Below are 20,198 nucleotides of genomic sequence, written 5' to 3' on the forward strand. Positions count from 1 at the left end.
TAAAGATAATCAGACTCATTCTATTTCAAGATAGAAGAGATTTGGTCAGCCTCTGCCTCTCTTACTATGACTGATCATATGACTGTACTTGTTTGTATTTTCAGCGTTATGTGGAGGAGATGTTAGAGGGCCTAGTGGAACAATCTTATCACCTGGTTACCCAGAATTTTATCCTAATTCTCTGAATTGTACATGGACTGTTGATGTAACCCACGGAAAAGGTAATTTGCCTCATGCAATGATAATGGGCTATCTTCTGAATTTTCATTGCATCTATTTTCATTTCATCGTCCTTTACAATGTCATTTTGCATGAGCAAAACAGATCAGTACTAAAATATGCTAACATAAAATTCAATTTGAGTAACTGCGACAAAGGACTGTATTTACTTTTCCATGGTGGTGTAATATACCCATGTTTTATCAGAATGGCAATATAAGATGTTTATTTTCTTTTGATATATTAAACTAAGTTATTTGGAATTTTCATTCAACAAAGTCTCAAACAGGATGGCTTTTGTCTCTGGCATAGTGTAAGAGGTTGATTTCAAAAGTTCAGAAGGGTATAGGAAGATACTCTGAAGTGTAGAGCCAATGGTAAAGCAGACATTAAACATACTTGTTTTTAAAATCTTTGTGATTATTTATTACAACTATACTTCCTATATAAATTTATAACCATTCTAGAAATATCTGTCTCAAATTTTCTGTCAAACTGCAGTTATATCTTGCATAATTGAATGGGAGTGTAAAACCACACTGTGCATATGGTAAATGTTAACAAATGTCCTTTGAACAAGTAAATGAAAGACATTTTAGTGCTAAATATGGTTCATTCATTCAATACAACCAAAATAGTAAATTAGCCATATAAGTGGTTAGAACAATAACTTGACAGTGGGAAAATGGGCATCCTAATATATCAAACAGAAATGGATGGAAATTATTTACCTGAAAATCTCTACATGCCGGTCTTTTAAAAAGAGCTCACTTATTCATGTTAAAAACTGCTTTGGAGAAGTAATTTTTCTTTTTGGCTCTATTGTTTATTTTGTTCTTATTGGTTTTACTATTATATTGTACTTAGTGATTGTACTATAGAAGTCCAAAAAGAAAAGAAAAATCCTAACAATGAGGAGATGTTGTTACAATTTTAAAAATTAGAGCTGTGTTGAATACATTTGAATTCATCGTGTTTTTCACACAATTGCTTTTACACTCATTTAATGCTATGTATGCAATTCTGATAGAATATTTAAAACACTAATGAAGTTTGTCTTTATTAAAGTTAACATTCTTTTATTGAGGGTGAGGATTATGTAAGAATTGTCATTATAATGAAATTAAGTGTTATTGAGAAAAGAAATGTTAAAATGAGTATTCTGGAATTGTACAGCAGTAACAAGGTGGAAGACTTTGTAAACTGTCGTTTTTGTTGTTCTCCATAATAGAATGTTCTTTGCTGGAAGTTAAGCAAAGCATCCTATTATTCTAGTGTTCAGTGGATTAGTGGAGTTTAAAATAAGCTTCCTTGTATTGTACAAGAAAATGGAGGGCTACATACTGCTTGCTATGTAAACAGAGGTTTAATTAACACTTAAGGTTTTGCATCTTCACAGGTTGCAAGTGTTAATTAAATCTGTATTTACATGGCAAGAAATGCAGAGTTAGATGCTTTTCTTTTAAAAGCCAACAAAATTTGTTGGAAGTACAGCTACTCCAAAGTGTAGCCAAAGTTATGTGAAGGATAATCTCTTGAAGTTGGGAGAAATTATCAAAGTAGTATAATCTAAACTCTCACTGAATACACCAGTTCCTTTCTGCAGTGTTCTAGAAACATTATGAGCTGTCCTAATGACTAATATGTATTCCTTGGGGAAAAAAATGCTCAATTTTTGTGCAGTTCCAATTTATAATCTTTCTGCAATATTATCCTGTTCAGCCTTCTGGAGTTAGGAAAACAAACAAATAAAAACATAATGGCTGCTGTAACCTAAATTTCCTCAATATACCAAGTCACTATTCTGTGATCAACATGTTTTTCACACCTGCTATGCCTAGACCCTTATCCCAGCCTTTTCTTCCCAGACTGAACGCTCCCAGTTCCTTTAATTCTTTTTTCTTTTTTGTTTTAAACTGAAGTATAATCAGTTTATATCATAAGGTATTTTCATTGTTACCACCATTCTAATCATCTTGCTTTGAATGTGCTCCACCTTATTGATATCCAGGGATATGAAATCAACATCCTTCTAAAAGTGTGTTTTTCCAGATGAAACACAGAATGGCGTTGTCTGACTCCACAAATTATTTCTATTAATGAATCCTATATTTGCTTTTACTAGCTTTTCTTGCTACCACGTCATAGTACTAATTTAGAATGAGTTTATAATTAACTAAATCATCTTTTAAAAGTATGCAGAACTTTAAAGTACAGTTAAGACTAATTCTTAAATTTTATAGTTGATTTTTTTTCTATTTTCAATGCAGGCTATTATATTTACTTCTTTTATATTTCATCATATTAGTTTTGATCCAGAATTCCTGTGAGATCATTTTGAAATTATTTATATTTCATTTATATTTACACTGAATCAAAATTTTCTTAAATAAAAATGATCATCAAGACTTTAGGGGTTTATAAAAATCTTAAATAGGACAGATCTACATGTCCAAATATTTAAGAAATAAGAAACCTCAAGCACACCACCATTAACCTCATCCCCATTTAACACCAAATCAGAGTATTTGAACACATACAATTGTTTGACAGTTTCAAATTCAGTTAACTACAGTGTCATTTAGCCTGCATTGCTCCTCGTTTACAATGACATCGTGCGAGATTTTCCTTAAAAGTATTATAGAAATCAGAATGCTTACTCTACTAGAGATCTTGAGAGAAAAAAAAATCTACATTAAAAACCCACCTAAGACTCTTAGAGATGGGATCATCCTTAAATAAAGCATAGTCCATAAATTTATAGAAATACACACACACACACAAACACACACACACACACACACACACACACATCAATATTACACCCTCAAGGTCATAGTGTCAGGACTATAACTAAGACTTCGATATGCATGATACTTGACTTTAAGTCCAAGTCTATCATATAGTTCTATAACATAAATTGCCTTAATAGGACTTCCTGAATTATCACTTTTATGAAAAGGTACCATGACGTTGAAACCACTGACTTTTTCTCCCTATTACTCAACATCTATTGCCCTATTAAGATTGTATGTCTTTGCCTGTCTGCCTCTTCTTCTGAAATATCTATCCCAGTGTTGCTTCTTCACAAACATATGCTCACTTCTGAAGGTCGTTGCCTTCAGAAGCCTCTACTGATCCCTCCAACAAACTATTTACATCTATTTCTACACTTCTGTGTTGACTGTATGAATCACTTTTATGGCACTTAGTAGACAGTTTGAACTTTTGGTTTATGTATATTTTCCACTCAGATGGACCATGAGTTATTTACATTCTTCTAAATTTTTATATTCCATAATGTTTAGAATATGGTAAGTTATTAGTATGATATACTTACTTGGATTAATTCACCTTTAGGAGAAGGTCTTACATGGTTTTGCTGTAGCAAAAACAGATTTTTTTGTTTAAATAATAATTTGATAAATAGATACTTCCTTTTATAAAGTAGCTGACTAGGACAGAATGACATGAAAACAGTTAACTTTAACATTGAAGGATTAAAAAATAATAATAGGTAACAGTTGGTGAGCACTTCCTCTGTGCAAAGCACTGTGTCAAGACATCCCATATATTGTCTCATTTAACTTCAAGACAACCCTTTTTACAATGGAGAAAATGAGTCTCAAGAAGGCTATATATGTAATACTTGACAGTGGACTTATTAGCACCACTATCCAACAGAATTTTAAATTTTCCCACATATTAATTCAGTGCATATCAGAACAAGCACATTTTTCTTAAAAATATGCATAATGGATTTTTTCTTTTTTTTTAATCCATCTGCTCTTCTATTATATGACGGTTTTTTCTTAGTTTTAGTCTCTGACAGAAATCAAATTGACTTATCTGAATTCTCACTCGTGTGTTATTTTGTAACTTAGATATCAGTAACTCTAGATGGCAAAGCATCTTCTCTTTGCCACATCCACACTCCATTCTCATTCACATCTAACTAGTGTCAGTTACTACATTTACATTGAAGAACATTTGAAAGACTGACTTAATTTCTGAACCCCTCCTAAAAGGGGCTCATTGTGGAGAGAGGGGGAAAAAAAACTGTTACATTCTGAAAAAAAGTTTGAAAGAGATTATCATTGTACATTTCAGATCTTTTTCAAATCAAAATCACTGGCCCATTATGCAATAATAACTCATTATTACTTATGTTTTCAGTTTATTTGTTTTGGTCTCATTTTGTATCACTTTTTTTTACTTAGTAAGAACTCCAAGACTCTCCAGCATCTAGAACTATAAAGTTGATGAACAATATTAAAGAATGTTACTTATCATGCTCTGGGATAAGTAGCTTTTTATTAAGTATATTTATAAGTGTTGGATAAAAATCCTTTGGATGTTTTACTAAAAATTTTGGTGATTCTTTTTGTTCAAATAAGAAAATGTATTAAGCACTTCAAGAGAAAGATGAATGAGGTATTAGCTTTTATTTCATTTAGGATCTTATACATAGTGGGGTGTATGTGTGTGTGTAATTGGTAATCTTTTACATGTGTTTGAGACAACGTCATTAAGAACTCACATGAGACCACAGCGTAATAACACATCATACTCACCAGGACAGAACAAATTGAAAAATAAAAAATTTTCAAGTATTGGTGAAGATACAGTCCAACTAGATTTGATAATGAAAATGTAAATTGACACAGTCATTTTGTAAAGCTGAAATATAGATAGATAGATAGATAGACAGACAGACAGATAAATTTCCTATGACCCAGTAATTCCACTCCTAGATGTTTACCCAACAGAAATAAGCACATGTGTTCTTCAAAAGACATAACCTGAATGCTCATAACAGCACAGTCCGCATTCATGCTAAAATGTAAACTACCCTAAATGACCATCAACTGTTAAACAAATAGATGAATGTGCTGTATTCACAAAATGAAATGCTATGCTATACATCACTGAAAATAAACAGCTCACAACCACACACAAAAGTGAAGACAAACCTCATACACAATGTTGAATAAAAGAACTCAGACCCAAAAGAGTATATATTATATGAATCCATTATATAAACTACAAAGAAAAGTAGTAAACCTACCCTATCCCATTAGAAACTGAGTGAGTGGTTACTTTTGGCAAAGCACTTCTGTTATAAAGGATGTAAATTCTCCTTTAAATTTTCAGAAAACTTACATGATTCCTTTTCAGGCATTAGTTTTTAAATTTTGTTTCCAAGGAGTTTGCAAGATATAACTTGTATTATACCTTATAGAGAAGCTGAAGGAAAAAAGAAAACAACTCTCAAACAAAAGAATAATATTATACTATGCATTTAGAATATTTTATAGCAGTGCCTTTCATTTTCAGAGAAATCAGATACCACAGGAGTCCTGGGTTTAGTTACTTTGGTAACTTTCTGTGTCTTACTGGTATACTTTGTAAGTCTTAATTTTCCTCTTTTTCTTAATAGGTGTGCAGTTCAACTTTCACACCTTTCATTTGGAAGACCATCATGACTACTTACTGATCACAGAGAATGGGAGTTTTACCCAACCACTGGCACGCCTGACTGGTTCAGAACTTCCTTCAACAATCAATGCTGGTCTCTATGGAAATTTCAGGGCTCAACTGCGCTTCATTTCAGATTTTTCAATATCATATGAAGGATTCAATATTACATTCTCTGGTAAGAAAATAAATTTAAAAAGAGATGTTTCAAAGTGTGAACATAATTTATGTGTGACAAAACAGAGAAAAAACAGAAAAGAAGAAAAGGAGAAAGCAAAGAAATATCTGTCAACAAATTTTAAGTAAAGTTTGAAATGCCTTGAAGATTATCTATGATAATATCTTAAAGGGAGCCTTTAAACAACAAAGAATAAATCAGTTCACTAAAAATCTACTTTAAGTACATTAATTACATTTCTTTAACTTGCACTCCAGCAGAATTCTAACAGAGAGAAAAGCTTGCTAAAATGCCAGGTGAACTTAAAATAGAAAGTCTTATATACTTAAAGTTTCAATTAGGCTATAAATGAAATGTGAATTAAACCAGTGATAATCTAGTTTTGTATTTCTGAGAAAAGGCATAGTTTACAGGCTAAGATTAAGATAAATTTAATTGACTTAATTCATTTAGAACTAGATGATCTAGAAACTAATGTGGTTATCCCTTTATTCTAGAATAACCACAACTATAGGCAACATTATAACTTGGATACCAGAAAAAAATTATAAAAGCAAAGTGAATAAAAATTATTCTTATTAATTCTACTTCATAGTTAAGTGGAATGGTGAAAGAGAATACAGAAACAAATTAATAGTTAAATCTTCTGCCAATTTGCTAACATAAATTCTTAATATTGTAATTATACATAATTATATAAATAATATATTATAATTTATATAAATGAAATTATACAAATGCTAACCTTGTTCTTCAACTGTTATTCTAGTACTTCCATGGAAATACTTCTAAAATAATTAAGGTATTTCATAATGAATAGTAAATGAGCATAATCAATTTTAACCCAGAATATTAAAAGTGTGTCCAAATTAATTTTTTAAACAAGAAAATATTAGCTCTTTAACATAAAACAATCCCTCTTGTTCCCCATTGCAATTACATACTAAGTGTGTGCTCTGGGAATATTTTTAAATGGGCTACTTCTTCCTAGAACTGTATATAATTATAATATTGTTGTTTAATTAACTCTGCTTTTCATACACTGAAGAGTGTTTAGCTGTTCATTTTCATGATGTGCATTCATTGCTTAGGGACGTTTTCTTGTATAAATCTATAATATACAATTTTCAGCATATGGACACTTCAGTCTTACATAAACACTTGCATCTGGAGTCACATGTTTTTCAGAATTTCAATTAATTGTATTTCTTATATACTAGAGGCCTTTGTCACTTAGATTAAAACCATTAAGTAAAAGTCATTTCAAAATGCAAATGATTTCATTCCAAATGTTATTTTGCATTTGAAAATATGAATCTATTATGTCATTGTTACAAGTCAAAAATCTATGAAATGGAAATGTGTCTAATGAAGAAGAAAAATATGAGATAAATAGCTACATTTTCAATTTATCACTTAGAAGGTGACATTTTTCTCATCTATATTGAATTTCACACATGAGTTTCCTTAAATTATTAAATCTTTCATAAAAGAAGAAAATTATATGCACCATTAGTACCTATCCATAATTATACATATAGTCATCTTTTAAATGTATGGCTGGTCCTAAAAGCATCCAATTTGCAAATAATAGGAATATACTCTTAAAGGTTACTACTAGCATTTTCTTTGTTCTCTTCTTCGTCTGAGTACAGAATATAACCTGGAACCTTGTGAAGATCCTGGAATTCCTCAATATGGTAACCGAATTGGGTTCAACTTTGGGGTTGGTGACACTCTGACCTTCTCATGCTCATCAGGATATCGTCTGGAAGGGACATCAGAGATCATCTGTCTTGGTGGTGGCCGAAGAGTATGGAGTGCACCTCTGCCAAGGTGTGTGGGTACGTGGTCAGCTGCTTTCATTTGCTTGTATGTGTAGTCACTGTCCATGGAGTTGCATGATTATACACCCTTCATTTTTTTAATAATCCGTTGAATTTCTTCATTTATTTCATATTAGTTATTTCAATTTTTTTTTTCCACTTGGTAATCTGGTGTACCTCAGTTACCTTCTCAGCTGCTCCATTAAAGCAAACATGCTTCTAAATTTGTTTTCAGATGATGGGGATAAGGAATGGATAGACAGACAGACAGATAGATAAATAGATAGATAGATAATAGGTGATGATAGAATCATATTTTGAGAGCTTACAGAAAATTGCATTCTTGTGTTCTAATAATAAATGATTCTTCATGACTTCTGACTGAAGTTTTGACAATATTTTATAACTTAGAATTAACATGCATAAAATATGATTGCAAGGGAAAATAATATATAATTAATTTATGGACTATCAAAGCAAATATTGACTCAATATGTACAATCTATAGAATTAATCTGTTATGATAGATGAATTAAGATGGCAATTAATTTCATGTTGCAAGATAAAGAATAGCAACAATTAAAGTATTAAAAGTTTGGAGCACGACTTTAACCTTTGGAAATGGATATTTTGACTGATAAAAAGAAAAGAAAATGCTGTAGAGACTGATGTAGGACTTAAGTCATTTTTTATTTATTTTAGTAAATTGAGAAGCAAGAATTTCTTCAGGTCATCAGCCATTCAGTGGTTGTCAGTACTCATTTTTATGATTGAACTAGATGCAAATGATCATTTTACAATTATTTCATAAAGCTCTTAAACCTCTCAAAAGCATTTAATTTGAATTTATTTTAATTGTAAATTTAATTGTGGATCACAGATCTGTGTAATTTTAATATACTACAAGCTCAGGCAAATTGGTAGAGATTTGATCTGTGGTTTAAGACCTTGGCTTTTTTTTTCTTTTTAATGGAGGCAGTATACCTCACACATAAAAATGCAAATGAAGAAGATACCCTCTGTTACTTATTCAGTATATTGTCTACCATATAGAAATGTGGTGGGAATTTCTGGGGATCCCCAAATCCAGTGAAAAAATATGATCTTTCAGGTTAATATGCGTCTGAAGGCTTTTATAGTGATGAGATTATTTTCACAACCCTATGGGTTATACAACAAATAAACTGATATGTAACAAATGAAATTTATTTTTAAAATCACAAGCTTTTATAGAAAGGGCACAAGCAAACACAGAGACTTGAAGCTGGGAGGTGATAAGTAGTCATACTCTCAGAGCATCTTTTCCAGAAAGCTATGTAGAGTGCAGTCCCTTCTGTTCTTGTTTTTATGTGTCTTTTTCCTTGGGAGGGGGGCAGTGGATTGTTTGTTTTTCTTGCTGTTGCCAGAGTTGGAATTCCCTTCCTTACTGAATTGTCCCATTTCCATTTGTGTTTGGTGTGAATATTTTCAAAGGCTAATTAATGAGAACCTTGGGAACAGTCCAAGTGAAGGCTCCAGAGTGCCCCGCTTAATATCCTGGTCATTTGATATTGGGTTCATTCACTTTTCTAAACTTCATTTTTCTCATCAGCAAAATGGTTACACTACGTTTATGTTAGTTATGAGCATTAGAAGAGATTAGCCATGCCAATTAGACACCTAGTATAATCCCGGGAATATAGGAGGGGTTCAGAATTTAGATGTGATTATAACTCTTAATATATTGAATATAATCTGCTGTCTATTAAGCCCACCAATCTAATTTATAAAACCAACTATAGTTGGAAATGAATTCCACATTATAAAACACTAACATTTATGAGCGTCTTCTAGGCTCTTTCAGATCCATACTTACTTCATTTAATCCTTACTATAATGCCATTATTGTTATTCCCCCCATTTCTCATCTGAAGAGTCTTACAGATTTTGAACAACTTGCCCCAAATCATCAATCATCAAGATTGTGAATGGCAGAACCATGATTTGTCTACAATCTTTATCATTCCAAAACCCAAATTTTTTTCACTAGGATCTAGGTTTAATCTTAAAAGAGTCTAGGAAAAGGTGAATCTTGAAGAACTGTATGTCACACAGAGTTGATTAATATTTTCTCTTAAAATACCAAAACCATACCACGATGTTACACAGGCTGAGAAGTGTTTGCATGTACATTTTTAAGGTTTACTCCACTTTTACAATAAATTTTAATAAAAAGACTTATGTTCTTTTTTGCATTTCTGGTTATATATATGTATATATTTCTTATTTTGTTATATTTTCAAAATTCTCAGTCTTCAGTCACAGAAAATACACAACATTATTTGGAACTATTCATATGAACAGACCCAATTTTAGCAATGCTAATTTATTTGGACAGATGTTATTTCTTCTTTGATTTTTTTTGTACTTTTCACTTCATGTAGCTAAAGCCAATTCTCTAGTGCACACTTGCTTAAAAGATATTATTTAGTACTATTACTAGCTTCATAGAAAGCTTATGTTATAGGCAGTGGCCAAATTATAAGTAGCTTGTATTTCAAGTTTGTTTTTTGTTTCTGTTTTTGGCTATTTGGAATTTATGTGGTCTTTCCTTGTCACAAGGTTGCAAACGAATACATTCTCAGAACAAATCATACATGAGATTTTAAATTTTATGTCAAGTATAAAACTAACATTTATTAAAATGACTTTTGCATACCTAGGTTATATAAGAACATGCCTGCCTCTTTGGACACTAAGGCAACAGATAAAGCAATTTGTGGAAACCTACTTTTTGTTAATTTTTTTCAATGTATGTTTAATTTTGATTTTATGTTTAGTGTATAAATTGGTCTTTCAGTTTCTGATGGTAGAATTTGGTGAAAATTATCTTAATTCTGGATGTTAGATGAGTTATAAATAACATTTTCATTTAAGCATTTTCCTAAGTAACCTCTGCATTTGTTTTAAGATAATATTTTAATAAAATAATAAAACATAATAGCACCATAATATAGTCTTTACAGTCTATAAAGGATTATATCATATAGTGTCCCATTCCAAAAATCCACCTATGCTGTGAGTGTAGGTTTAACATAATGATTTTATCAGTGAAGATACAATGTCTATAAAAAGTTCAAGGTTGCACACAAACTCAGCGGCAGAACTGTGCCTGTTCCAAGTTGAGACCCAGGCTTGTGCTCTGTTTACCACAGCAGACCACTGTCTTTGGAGGCTTCACTAAGTGGAGAGGAAATCTGGTCTTAATTTAGTTGACACATGCTTCAGAATATTCCTTGGGCTGTCCTCTGTTTTAATTAGAGGAAAATTCTTTGACCATAACAGGGGTTACTTACATGTAGGGAATTTTTTAATTTTACCTTTTTTTTATTGCAGTATAGTTGACATACAATATTATATTTGTATGAAGTGTACAACATAGTGATTAAACATTTATATACATATGGACTGATCACCATGATAAGTCTAGTAAACACCTGTCACTATACAAAGTTATTGCAATATTATAGACTGTATTCCCTGTGCTGTACTTTACATCCCCATGACACACTTATTTTATAACTGGAAGTTTGTACCTGGTAAAACACTACTTATTTGCCCATCTTCCACCCTCCTCCCCTCTGGAAACCACCAGTTTGTTCTTTGTATCTGTAAGTGTTTCTGTTTTGTTTTGTTTGTTCGTTTGTTTTGTTTTGTTTTTTAGCTTTTACGAACAGGTGAAATCATATGGTAATTGTGTTTTTCTCTCTGACTTACTTCACTTACACCCTCTAGGCCCATCCACATTGTAGCAAGTGCAGGGAAATTTGTGGAGGCAGGAAAAGAATCTTGATAGCAATCAAGAGTGTAACACCTACTGAGAATCAGAGATTCTTCTCCTGGAGAAGTGGCATCCACTGCAGGCACATAGTTCGTATTTATACTCCAGCCTTTCCTAAGTTATGTAAGCTTTGGAAAGTTGTTCAGATCGCCTTCCTGCCAAGTTTTCTCAAATGTAAAATGTGGGTAATTACATCCATGGTGCAAGATAGCTTATAGTTCTAAGCAGTGAAAGACATATATATCACCTAATGCACTACTCAACAAATAACATTTGCTCAACAAACCTTAGTCCCTTTTCCTTGTGCCTGCAGCTCTCTCTACCACTGTATATCCAATTCTCCTAAGGGCTACCATGACTGTTAGCTGTGAAGAGTGATTTTCACTAACCAGCAGGAGAGGAAAGAGAAGAAGAAAAGAAGAATATGAAAAAGTTTTAGTGTGCTATCAGCAGCTGAGTCCTTCACATACACAATCTCATTACTACTTAGTGATCAAGATGAAAGTTTTACCTTTTTAAAAAAATACATGTCTATAATTATGTTTTACATTTTGGAAAAGACAAAAATAAATAACAGGCAACATGGAATTTCAGTGAATATATTTGACATTTAAATGATTATCCTGGAGATCCGTGTTTCTTTGGAAACAAATATGTGGTCATATTTTTAAGTGGCAACCAAATATTAAAAAAAAAAAAAAGGTATAAACAAGTTGATTACTTTAAAAAAAGATACACTGGCTTGTGTTTGATCAAAAAGTAAGTACCTGAATTTTTCTAAAGTTCGCATTACAAAAATGACACTGGTATTTCCATTGTCATCTTTCTAAATTTAATCAAAAATTCATTGTCTTCATTCAGCTTCCTAACATACCAGGAACTATATACCAGGTTATGTTGCAAATAAACAAGGAGCTGATGAAAGAACATGTTGTTTTGGAAAGTAGATTGTCAAGTTCAATATTAGTAATGGTTTGTCTTTAAGCAAGAGTCCACATATTTTAAGCCTATACATTTTGAAATATTTATTTCCTTTCATATATTTTTAATTTTTTAATTTTTTTGTTGAAGTGTAGTCAGTTACAATGTATCAGTTTCCGGTGTACAGCACAATGTCCCAGTCATGCATCATATATTTCTTTCAAAAACCACTTGAGAGAATATTATCCCATTTTATAAACTACACAGATTAATTACATAACTTGGTAGAGTTTGAAAACAGCTCCTTCTGACTCCAGCTCGTGTTTTAGCAACTACATGTATAATTTCACTGTATCATCTCTTGTTTTCTAGCTGGCTTCCAAATGTCCCTCATTTAATTTATCTCCAATAACATTACTAGTTATATTCTTTTTTATTGATAAGTAACAAATTACCACAAATTTAGCAATTTAAAACAACACATTTACTTTCTCATGGTTTCTGTGGGTGAAGAATCTGTGCAAGACTTAACTGGGTCCTCTCTTAGGGTTTTAAAAGGTTGCAATCAAGATGTTGATCAGGGCTGAATTCTCACCTGAGGTTCATGATTCCCTTTTAAATTCAGTGGCTCTTGGACGTAATCAGTTCCTTGAGGTTGTAGGACTGAGATAATCAGTTCTTTGCTCAATTCCTGGGGGCCATCCATAGTTCCTTACCATGTGAACTTCCACAACTTTGCTGCTTCCTTCATCAAAACAGCAAGGAGAGTCTGTCTAGTGAATCACTAGCAAAATGCAGTTTTGCATAATGTTATATAATCACAGGAGTAATAACAAGCAAGTTACTGGTCTCACTCAACTCAAAGGGAGGGGACTACACTAAAGCATGAATACCAAAAGGTGAGTATGATGGAAGCTTTACCTTAAAGTCGACACCAGTTAACATTAGAAAGATAAGATCACCTGTCTATTTCCTGCTTATCACTAAGTGATTTCCCATGCCTATTAGATGCAGTTGAAATTCCGTAAGTCCCTTCTTAGGTTGGCCTACTGCCCTCTCTATAGTCATTCCCCTATATGTGTCCTGGAATACATTCATAAGATGCTACATGCCATTCCCAAACATACCAAACACTTTATACATTTTAAGATGCTAAGGCTGTATTGATATCTACTCTCTCCAAATGATCAAGCTCTCACTTGTGTCTGCACAAGCAGACAAATAATTTCTTTCTCTGATAAGCTACACGCAAAGGTAAAGTGAGAGAAGGCACTGAAAACATTGTTCATTGGCTGGAGGAGGCTTTGCATTTTAATCTGTCGAGCTTTCATTCCTATCACCATAACAAAGATAAAGACATTATCTCTTTGTGGGTACTAACTATTCCATATAAAATAGATAAACAAGTTTATACTATAGAGCACAGGGAACTATATTCAGTATCTTGTAGTAATCTATAATGAAAAAGAATATGAATATATATATGTATGACTGAACTATTATGCTGTACACCAGAAATTGACACAACATTATAAACTGACTATACTTCAATTTAAAAAAAGTTATCTCTCATTATCTATTATTGTAACAGCACAAACAGACTCTAGTCTTCATTCTTGTCTCTGTTCTCCTAACTGAATAGTAGAGTCAGAGTGAAGTTCCTATGATACACATTTGATGATGTGTCTTTCTGGCTTAAAATTCTTCATTGCCCTCAAAGTAAATTCTGAATGTTACCCTCTTACTCCTATCCCCACCCCATAATTTTGCCTGAGTGATTTATTCTTCACACGTACCCATCCTGATATGAATGAAGCCTTTCTTGACCTTCAAAAATTGTTAAATGTCCTTCTTACAGATTGCATGTGCTTTTCTGTATTTACCCTTCCTAGGATTCATAATGGTGTATTGAATTGCCTTTTTATCTACAAGAGTGTTTAGCATATAGAAAGCTTTCAGTAAATATGTTGAGTTGATAAAGAAATGAATATATAATAGGGGCAGAGCGCCTTTATTTTCACATTTTCAACTTACTAACTTTAATATATATGAACAAATACTGTACCCTAGAGGTACTCTATTCAGCGTAAAACCAATAAAGAACTATAATTGCCATTTCAACCTGGACCATCACACTATTCCTTAGCCTATAATGCGTTTGCTATGTAAATATTAACACATACCCCCTCAAGTCTAATAAGTAAATCCACCAACCAATGAAAAATAAAGGTGCCTGAAAAGACTACTAAGAGGAGGCTTATAATTATGATAGAAACAAAAAAGATAAATTTATAAAAATTGAATATGGTGAGAAAATATTGTTATCTTGTATCTGTATATGGAATAAATCTTTCCCCAATATGCAGTGAAATTCAGAGCTCAACAAAGAGACTGGCTGACATTTTCTCCCCAAGTGGAATGAAAAGAAAGGGAAAAAATGCCTGATAGAAACTGATAATCCACAATTTTTCCTAGGTAAATATATTAACAGTATTTTTATTTGAAGTAGGTTAGATTTGAGTAAACTTTTGCTGTATGTGAATATCCATAAAGAATAAAAACATTAAATAAGCCAGTGTTAATGAGAAAAAAACAATGCACATATCCTATTTAATACAACTGCATTGAGTACTGTAAATTTTAAACTCTTCTCATTCATTTAGAATTTATAAACAAATGAATTTATGGAGAGCTTTTATAATCTAATTGGTGCATTAGTAGATAAGCCTCTGAACTTCCTTTGTTATACTGTAGTTGGCAAGTGAATACATGCTGTCTTATCTGTTGGCTTTGAGGTCCTTGAAAGTAAAGGCTGTATTTTAGTTATCTGTGTACCTCCTGTGTGTTAGCCATAAGCTCTGGTATATCACAGGTACCCATTCTGAGCATTAGACACTATAAAATTCATTCACCGTGTGATCATCAGGAACCTAGAGCAGATCATGACAAACCCATAATGGTGATTCACTCACAAGAAGACTTTCATTTAAATGATCCTCTGTGTTATTAGAGTCTCAGATTAATTTGGACAAATTTAAAAAATGTTTTTGAGGACCTAAAATAATAGACTCCTAAAAAACACTTTGTTCCCCTTATATGTCCTCATGGTCTAACTATAAGTCTTGTTACCAGCCAAAATCTGCCTGCCAATTGGAAACTTAGAAGATGAGTTAGATCTGGGATTGATTACACAGAGGACACAGACTACTTTAGGGAGAGAGCTGAGTTGCAGACAAGGGCAAAAAGTGGAGTGTTTACTGGAATCTATTCTTCCAGGGTCATGTCCTTAAAGCAACTGCAACAGTAACGGTCTTATACCAGAAGGAATCACGGAAGTACCAGAGGCATTTGCTTTCTTGGCAACCTCTGAGTGACCTCTTCCTGCTTTTGTGGAAAATAAGACCAAGTTCAGAAATACCTACATCATATTCTTCCTTCGCCTTTATCTAATAAATTTAACCTAGACATACTGGGAAACGTGCTGAAAAAAAGGGAAATGATTAAACCTATGCATAGTATTTTTTTAAAAAATGCTGTAATATTAACCTAGAAAGCATGAAGTTCATCAGTTTGTCATTAAACACACTAATTTTGGTTTTTAGTTTAATATACTTTTACTTAATTAGAAAGTGACTGGTCCCTAAGTACATAGTGGTGCCAGATAAGGAATATTTTACCTGAGGTAATAATAAAAGCTAACATTTGCTGTGTGTTTAATATACGCCTGTCATGGTCTTACAAGATTTGAATAAGGACACTGAGGCACAGGGAGGTTAAGTTATTTCCCTAGGAGAATATATTAACAGTATTTTTATTTGAAGCAGATTAGATTGGGAGCAAATTTTTGCTGTGTATAAATATGAGCCATAGAGAATAAAAGCATTAAATAAGCCAGTGTGATGATACTCTGTGCATATCCCCAAACTGGTTCGTGCTTACAACAATGACATCTGTGGCTCTCAGGAAATACTGTCATTCGACAGGGTAGATAACTGGAGGAGATAATTAAATGTTATTGTTTCTTGTAACTGAATTAGATTTTGATGCTGTGTCTCAGGAGAGGGTAGGATTTAATTGAAGTTGCAGTAGATCGACAGTACCTAAAAGCCTTTGAAACTGAAAGGAAAGGTCATTGTCACATAAGGCAAATACATTTTAAAATTACTTCTAATTCTATGTTTTTATAAAGTCCATGTGCCTATTTGTTTTGTGTATATGTGTATATATATATATTTTTCCATTTCAGCCTCATAATATTGAAAATAATAGCAAAAATATGTATACATCATTACAGAGGTTGATTTCTAGTAAATGGTTTAATTGTTTGTCATCTGGTAATGCATTTAGCTAAGATATGTTCAAATGTACCTAGGGTTTTGAAAACAAACAAAAGCACATTGGAACAGAATAAAACTATCAATTAGTAACTGTGGAGTCACCTAAGGAACCAGTCAGTCTTAAGTTCAGTGGCACTAATGAGGGTAGGTTTAGGGTGAGTCCAGGAGAATAGGACTGTGATTATTCTACCTTGTAAACACACTCAGCCCCTAATCAAGGGTATGTAATAAAATGAATTTTACTTTTTTCATCATTATTTCTGATTTTTAACTCTTTTCTTTAGTTCAAACTTACCAATCTCAAATCCAGCTCCTTCACTGCAGGATAAAGCAGCTGAAGTCATCCTCCTTTGCTTATTATTACCAAGACAGTTGCCATGGAAATAATCTAATGTTATAAAATAAGCATCATAAGTTAAATCCAGAATCAAGAAAGGGCATATGGGTCAGGTATGAGAGAATGTGCTTATTTAAATAAACAATAGTCTTGGTAATCATAAAAAATGTCAAGGTTAATTACTAAGAAGACACAAAGAAAAACGAATTTAGAGCTCTGGAAAGTTATTTGCAGAATTTAAATATTGCCCTTCAAGCAGGTGTTTTAAAAAAAAAAAGGAGTTAAGGAATTATTAACCCAACCTAAATTTCTGGCTCAAAGCCATTTTCTACATCTCTCCATTGTACCCAAGTACTCCCTTCGCAGCTCTCTTTGAATCCCAATTCAGTATTGGTATGCTGAAAGTGTAGGTAACATTTTATCTTCATGTGTATTAATCAGTCTACAAAGACTGTGTTTCAAAAGGTGATGGATAGTTTTTATTTCAAGTATTTTACTACACCTTTCTGAATTTGCACTAGCTGATGTTTTATTATGCTTGGCTACAGAATTCTGCAGCCATAAAATATTAACCTTTTCCTATAGTATAAAATTGGAAACTCAACTGAGTCTAATCCCAATTTTCTATAAAAACATCCTGGGTTTTGTTTGTTCTGAAAAACTTTTGATTCGTTTTCAGATGAAAAATGTATAATGATAAAACATTATCTGCTTTTCTGATAATGTAAGGTTATTTCCCACTTGTTCAATTATGGTATTTGAAATCACTTGATGTCATTTACCTGTGTAAAACACGTAGGGCTTCACCACCAAATTATCATCCTCCTATCTGTAAAAGGAAAGCCAAGTTATACCTTTTTCTATGTGGAAAATTTGTAGTAAAACTTGTCTGATTATGGTCTAGGCTGTGTATGCCACCTTATCTCAAATTTCTTTATTCATCTAATAAATATTCATTTGATGCTTACTCCATGATAGTTTAAAAGGCATCCTGCCTTCTCCTTTCTAAACAAGAGCAAATAAAAACTATCTGGTGAATTTTATAAAACTATAAACCCTCCACTCTCCTGCTGAGAGTCTCTCCTCTCCTACCCAACCTAACCACCCTTCCTTAGGAAACAGGATCATGGCAATAGTCAGCTGTCACTGATGATGTTGTCTATTACTCTCAGATTTAACAAAAGGTTAAATCCTCTGATGAAGAGAATAATACAGTTCTTATTTTCCTGTGACCTTGGAAAAACATTAACATGCCATTATAGGTTTTTTCCTCAGGCACATTTTCAAGAATAGTATCTCTGACTTTATCACATTTCGTTCTTTCTTTCCCTCTTTCCTCTTCTTTCTTTCTTTTATTTCTTTTTTCTTTCTTTCTCTTCCTTCTCTTTCTTCTCTTCCTTCCTTTCCCTTCCTTCTTTCCTTCTTTCTTTTTTTCTGATTCCCTTCCCCTGAAACATCCTCATTTGATTATTCCATTTATTGATCTCACAATGCCTTTCTTGTAAAAGTAAAAACAAGTAAATGTACAAAGAAATATCTAAAGAGACTCAAGCAAGAATAAATCTGACATGCAAATTACTGAGACTCAGTGAGCATCAAGTGATTTGTGAGTTGTTTAGTCAAAACCAAATACCCTAAATATGAAAATCATATTTTAAAGAATTTTCAATCTTTTAGTAGTCTGACAAAAGCTATAATGGAGAGAAAAGAGAAATAATAGTGTTGAGTGCTTGTTATGTATGTGGTGGCATGACTGCACTATAAGGTTTTTCTCTTATTTACTCCTTTCAGTAATTTTATTAGTTAAGTATTAATATTCCCATTACCCATATTGAGAAAGCAATATCCAAAAAGGTAAAGTGATTCACATGAAGTATCACAGCTAGTAAGTATAGATTTGTCTGTCTTCCAAATCTTGTAGTCCATATTCTTTTCTTCATACTTTACTTGAAATTTTCCGGAGTTGTAATAATAACACAGAGTTAATTTGCGCGATGATTTTGAAAAGCATATTGCCATTCTGTGACCATTATTTGTTTTTATTTTCTTTTGGAGGAAAAAAGAGAATGGTTTGGGGATTAAAAATAAAATTAGGAATTTACCAAAGAATTTTTCTTTGAATTTGTTTACTCAATTTTCAGGATAAGTATTTCTATGATATTTAATTTGTTTCCAAATTTTGAAGGCTTTTAAGAAAATGTTATTCAAATTATATGCATAGTCCATAGAAATGGTAATAAAAATAACAAGAATCAGATTACAGTTAATATTGCGATATGATCTAGCTGGGGCTAGAATTATTATTTTTTGGACATAGATGATGATGTAACATTGAATACTTTCAAAAACTTTATAATATTTATTGCTAATATTTTTCTTCCTTAGGATTATGTCTCTTCTACTTCCTGCTGTTCATATTAATGGATCTGAGTTCTCTCATATGCTCTCTGACATCCTAGCTTTGAGAAACTCTAAATTCAGCCATTTGGAATTTAATCTTCCTTCATTCCTTTATTCATTTGTTCATTCATCTATTCATCAACTCACCAAACTTAGAGTGGCAACAATGTTTGGCATGCTGTGTTAGGTGATGGTGATATAACAAAGATGAATTGGATATTAGTAATTATTTTGTTAGAAAAAAAATCAGTGAGTTTGGTATATTTATGTATTCTATGACCCAACCAAAAAATTAAACCAATCTAATTAAACAAATATTTAGTGAGTACTGAATTGGGTGGCAAAGGTAAAAATATATAGCATACTTTCTCTCCTCTACTCTATTTTAAGGGGAAATAAGACTAATTATGACAGCCTGAGATGAGAATGAGAAGTAAAACTCATAATAGAGCAGAGAGGAATAGCATTTTTTTTCCTAGAAGGACAGGGAACAACTTCTCATAAATGGCATATTTGTGACAAAGAGCTGGATTTTGCTAAATGGAAAAGGTGGGGAAGGCCTTCTAGGCAAAGGGTATAAATCAAACAAGTAAAGTAACTATGTCTACAAATAAAATCTATTTTGGGTCTGAGTGGCTTTTTTGGAGCTTTTTTTGAGTCCCAGTTCAATTACAGGTATAGT

At 32.4% G+C, this 20,198-nt stretch overlaps 1 protein-coding gene across 1 annotated transcript in view; it reads left to right on the plus strand.

Moving 5' to 3' along the window:
* CSMD3 (CUB and Sushi multiple domains 3) overlaps positions 1-20,198 on the plus strand; it is a 1,010,791-nt gene that overhangs the window by 687,854 nt on the left and 302,739 nt on the right. The window contains exons 20-22 of the mRNA XM_064476888.1: positions 105-221; positions 5,660-5,875; positions 7,531-7,719. Coding sequence (XP_064332958.1) covers positions 105-221; positions 5,660-5,875; positions 7,531-7,719 — 522 coding nt within the window. The remainder of the gene's footprint in view (positions 1-104; positions 222-5,659; positions 5,876-7,530; positions 7,720-20,198) is intronic.

Source organism: Camelus dromedarius, chromosome 20 (assembly GCF_036321535.1).
Source record: "Camelus dromedarius isolate mCamDro1 chromosome 20, mCamDro1.pat, whole genome shotgun sequence".
NCBI lineage: Eukaryota > Metazoa > Chordata > Mammalia > Artiodactyla > Camelidae > Camelus > Camelus dromedarius.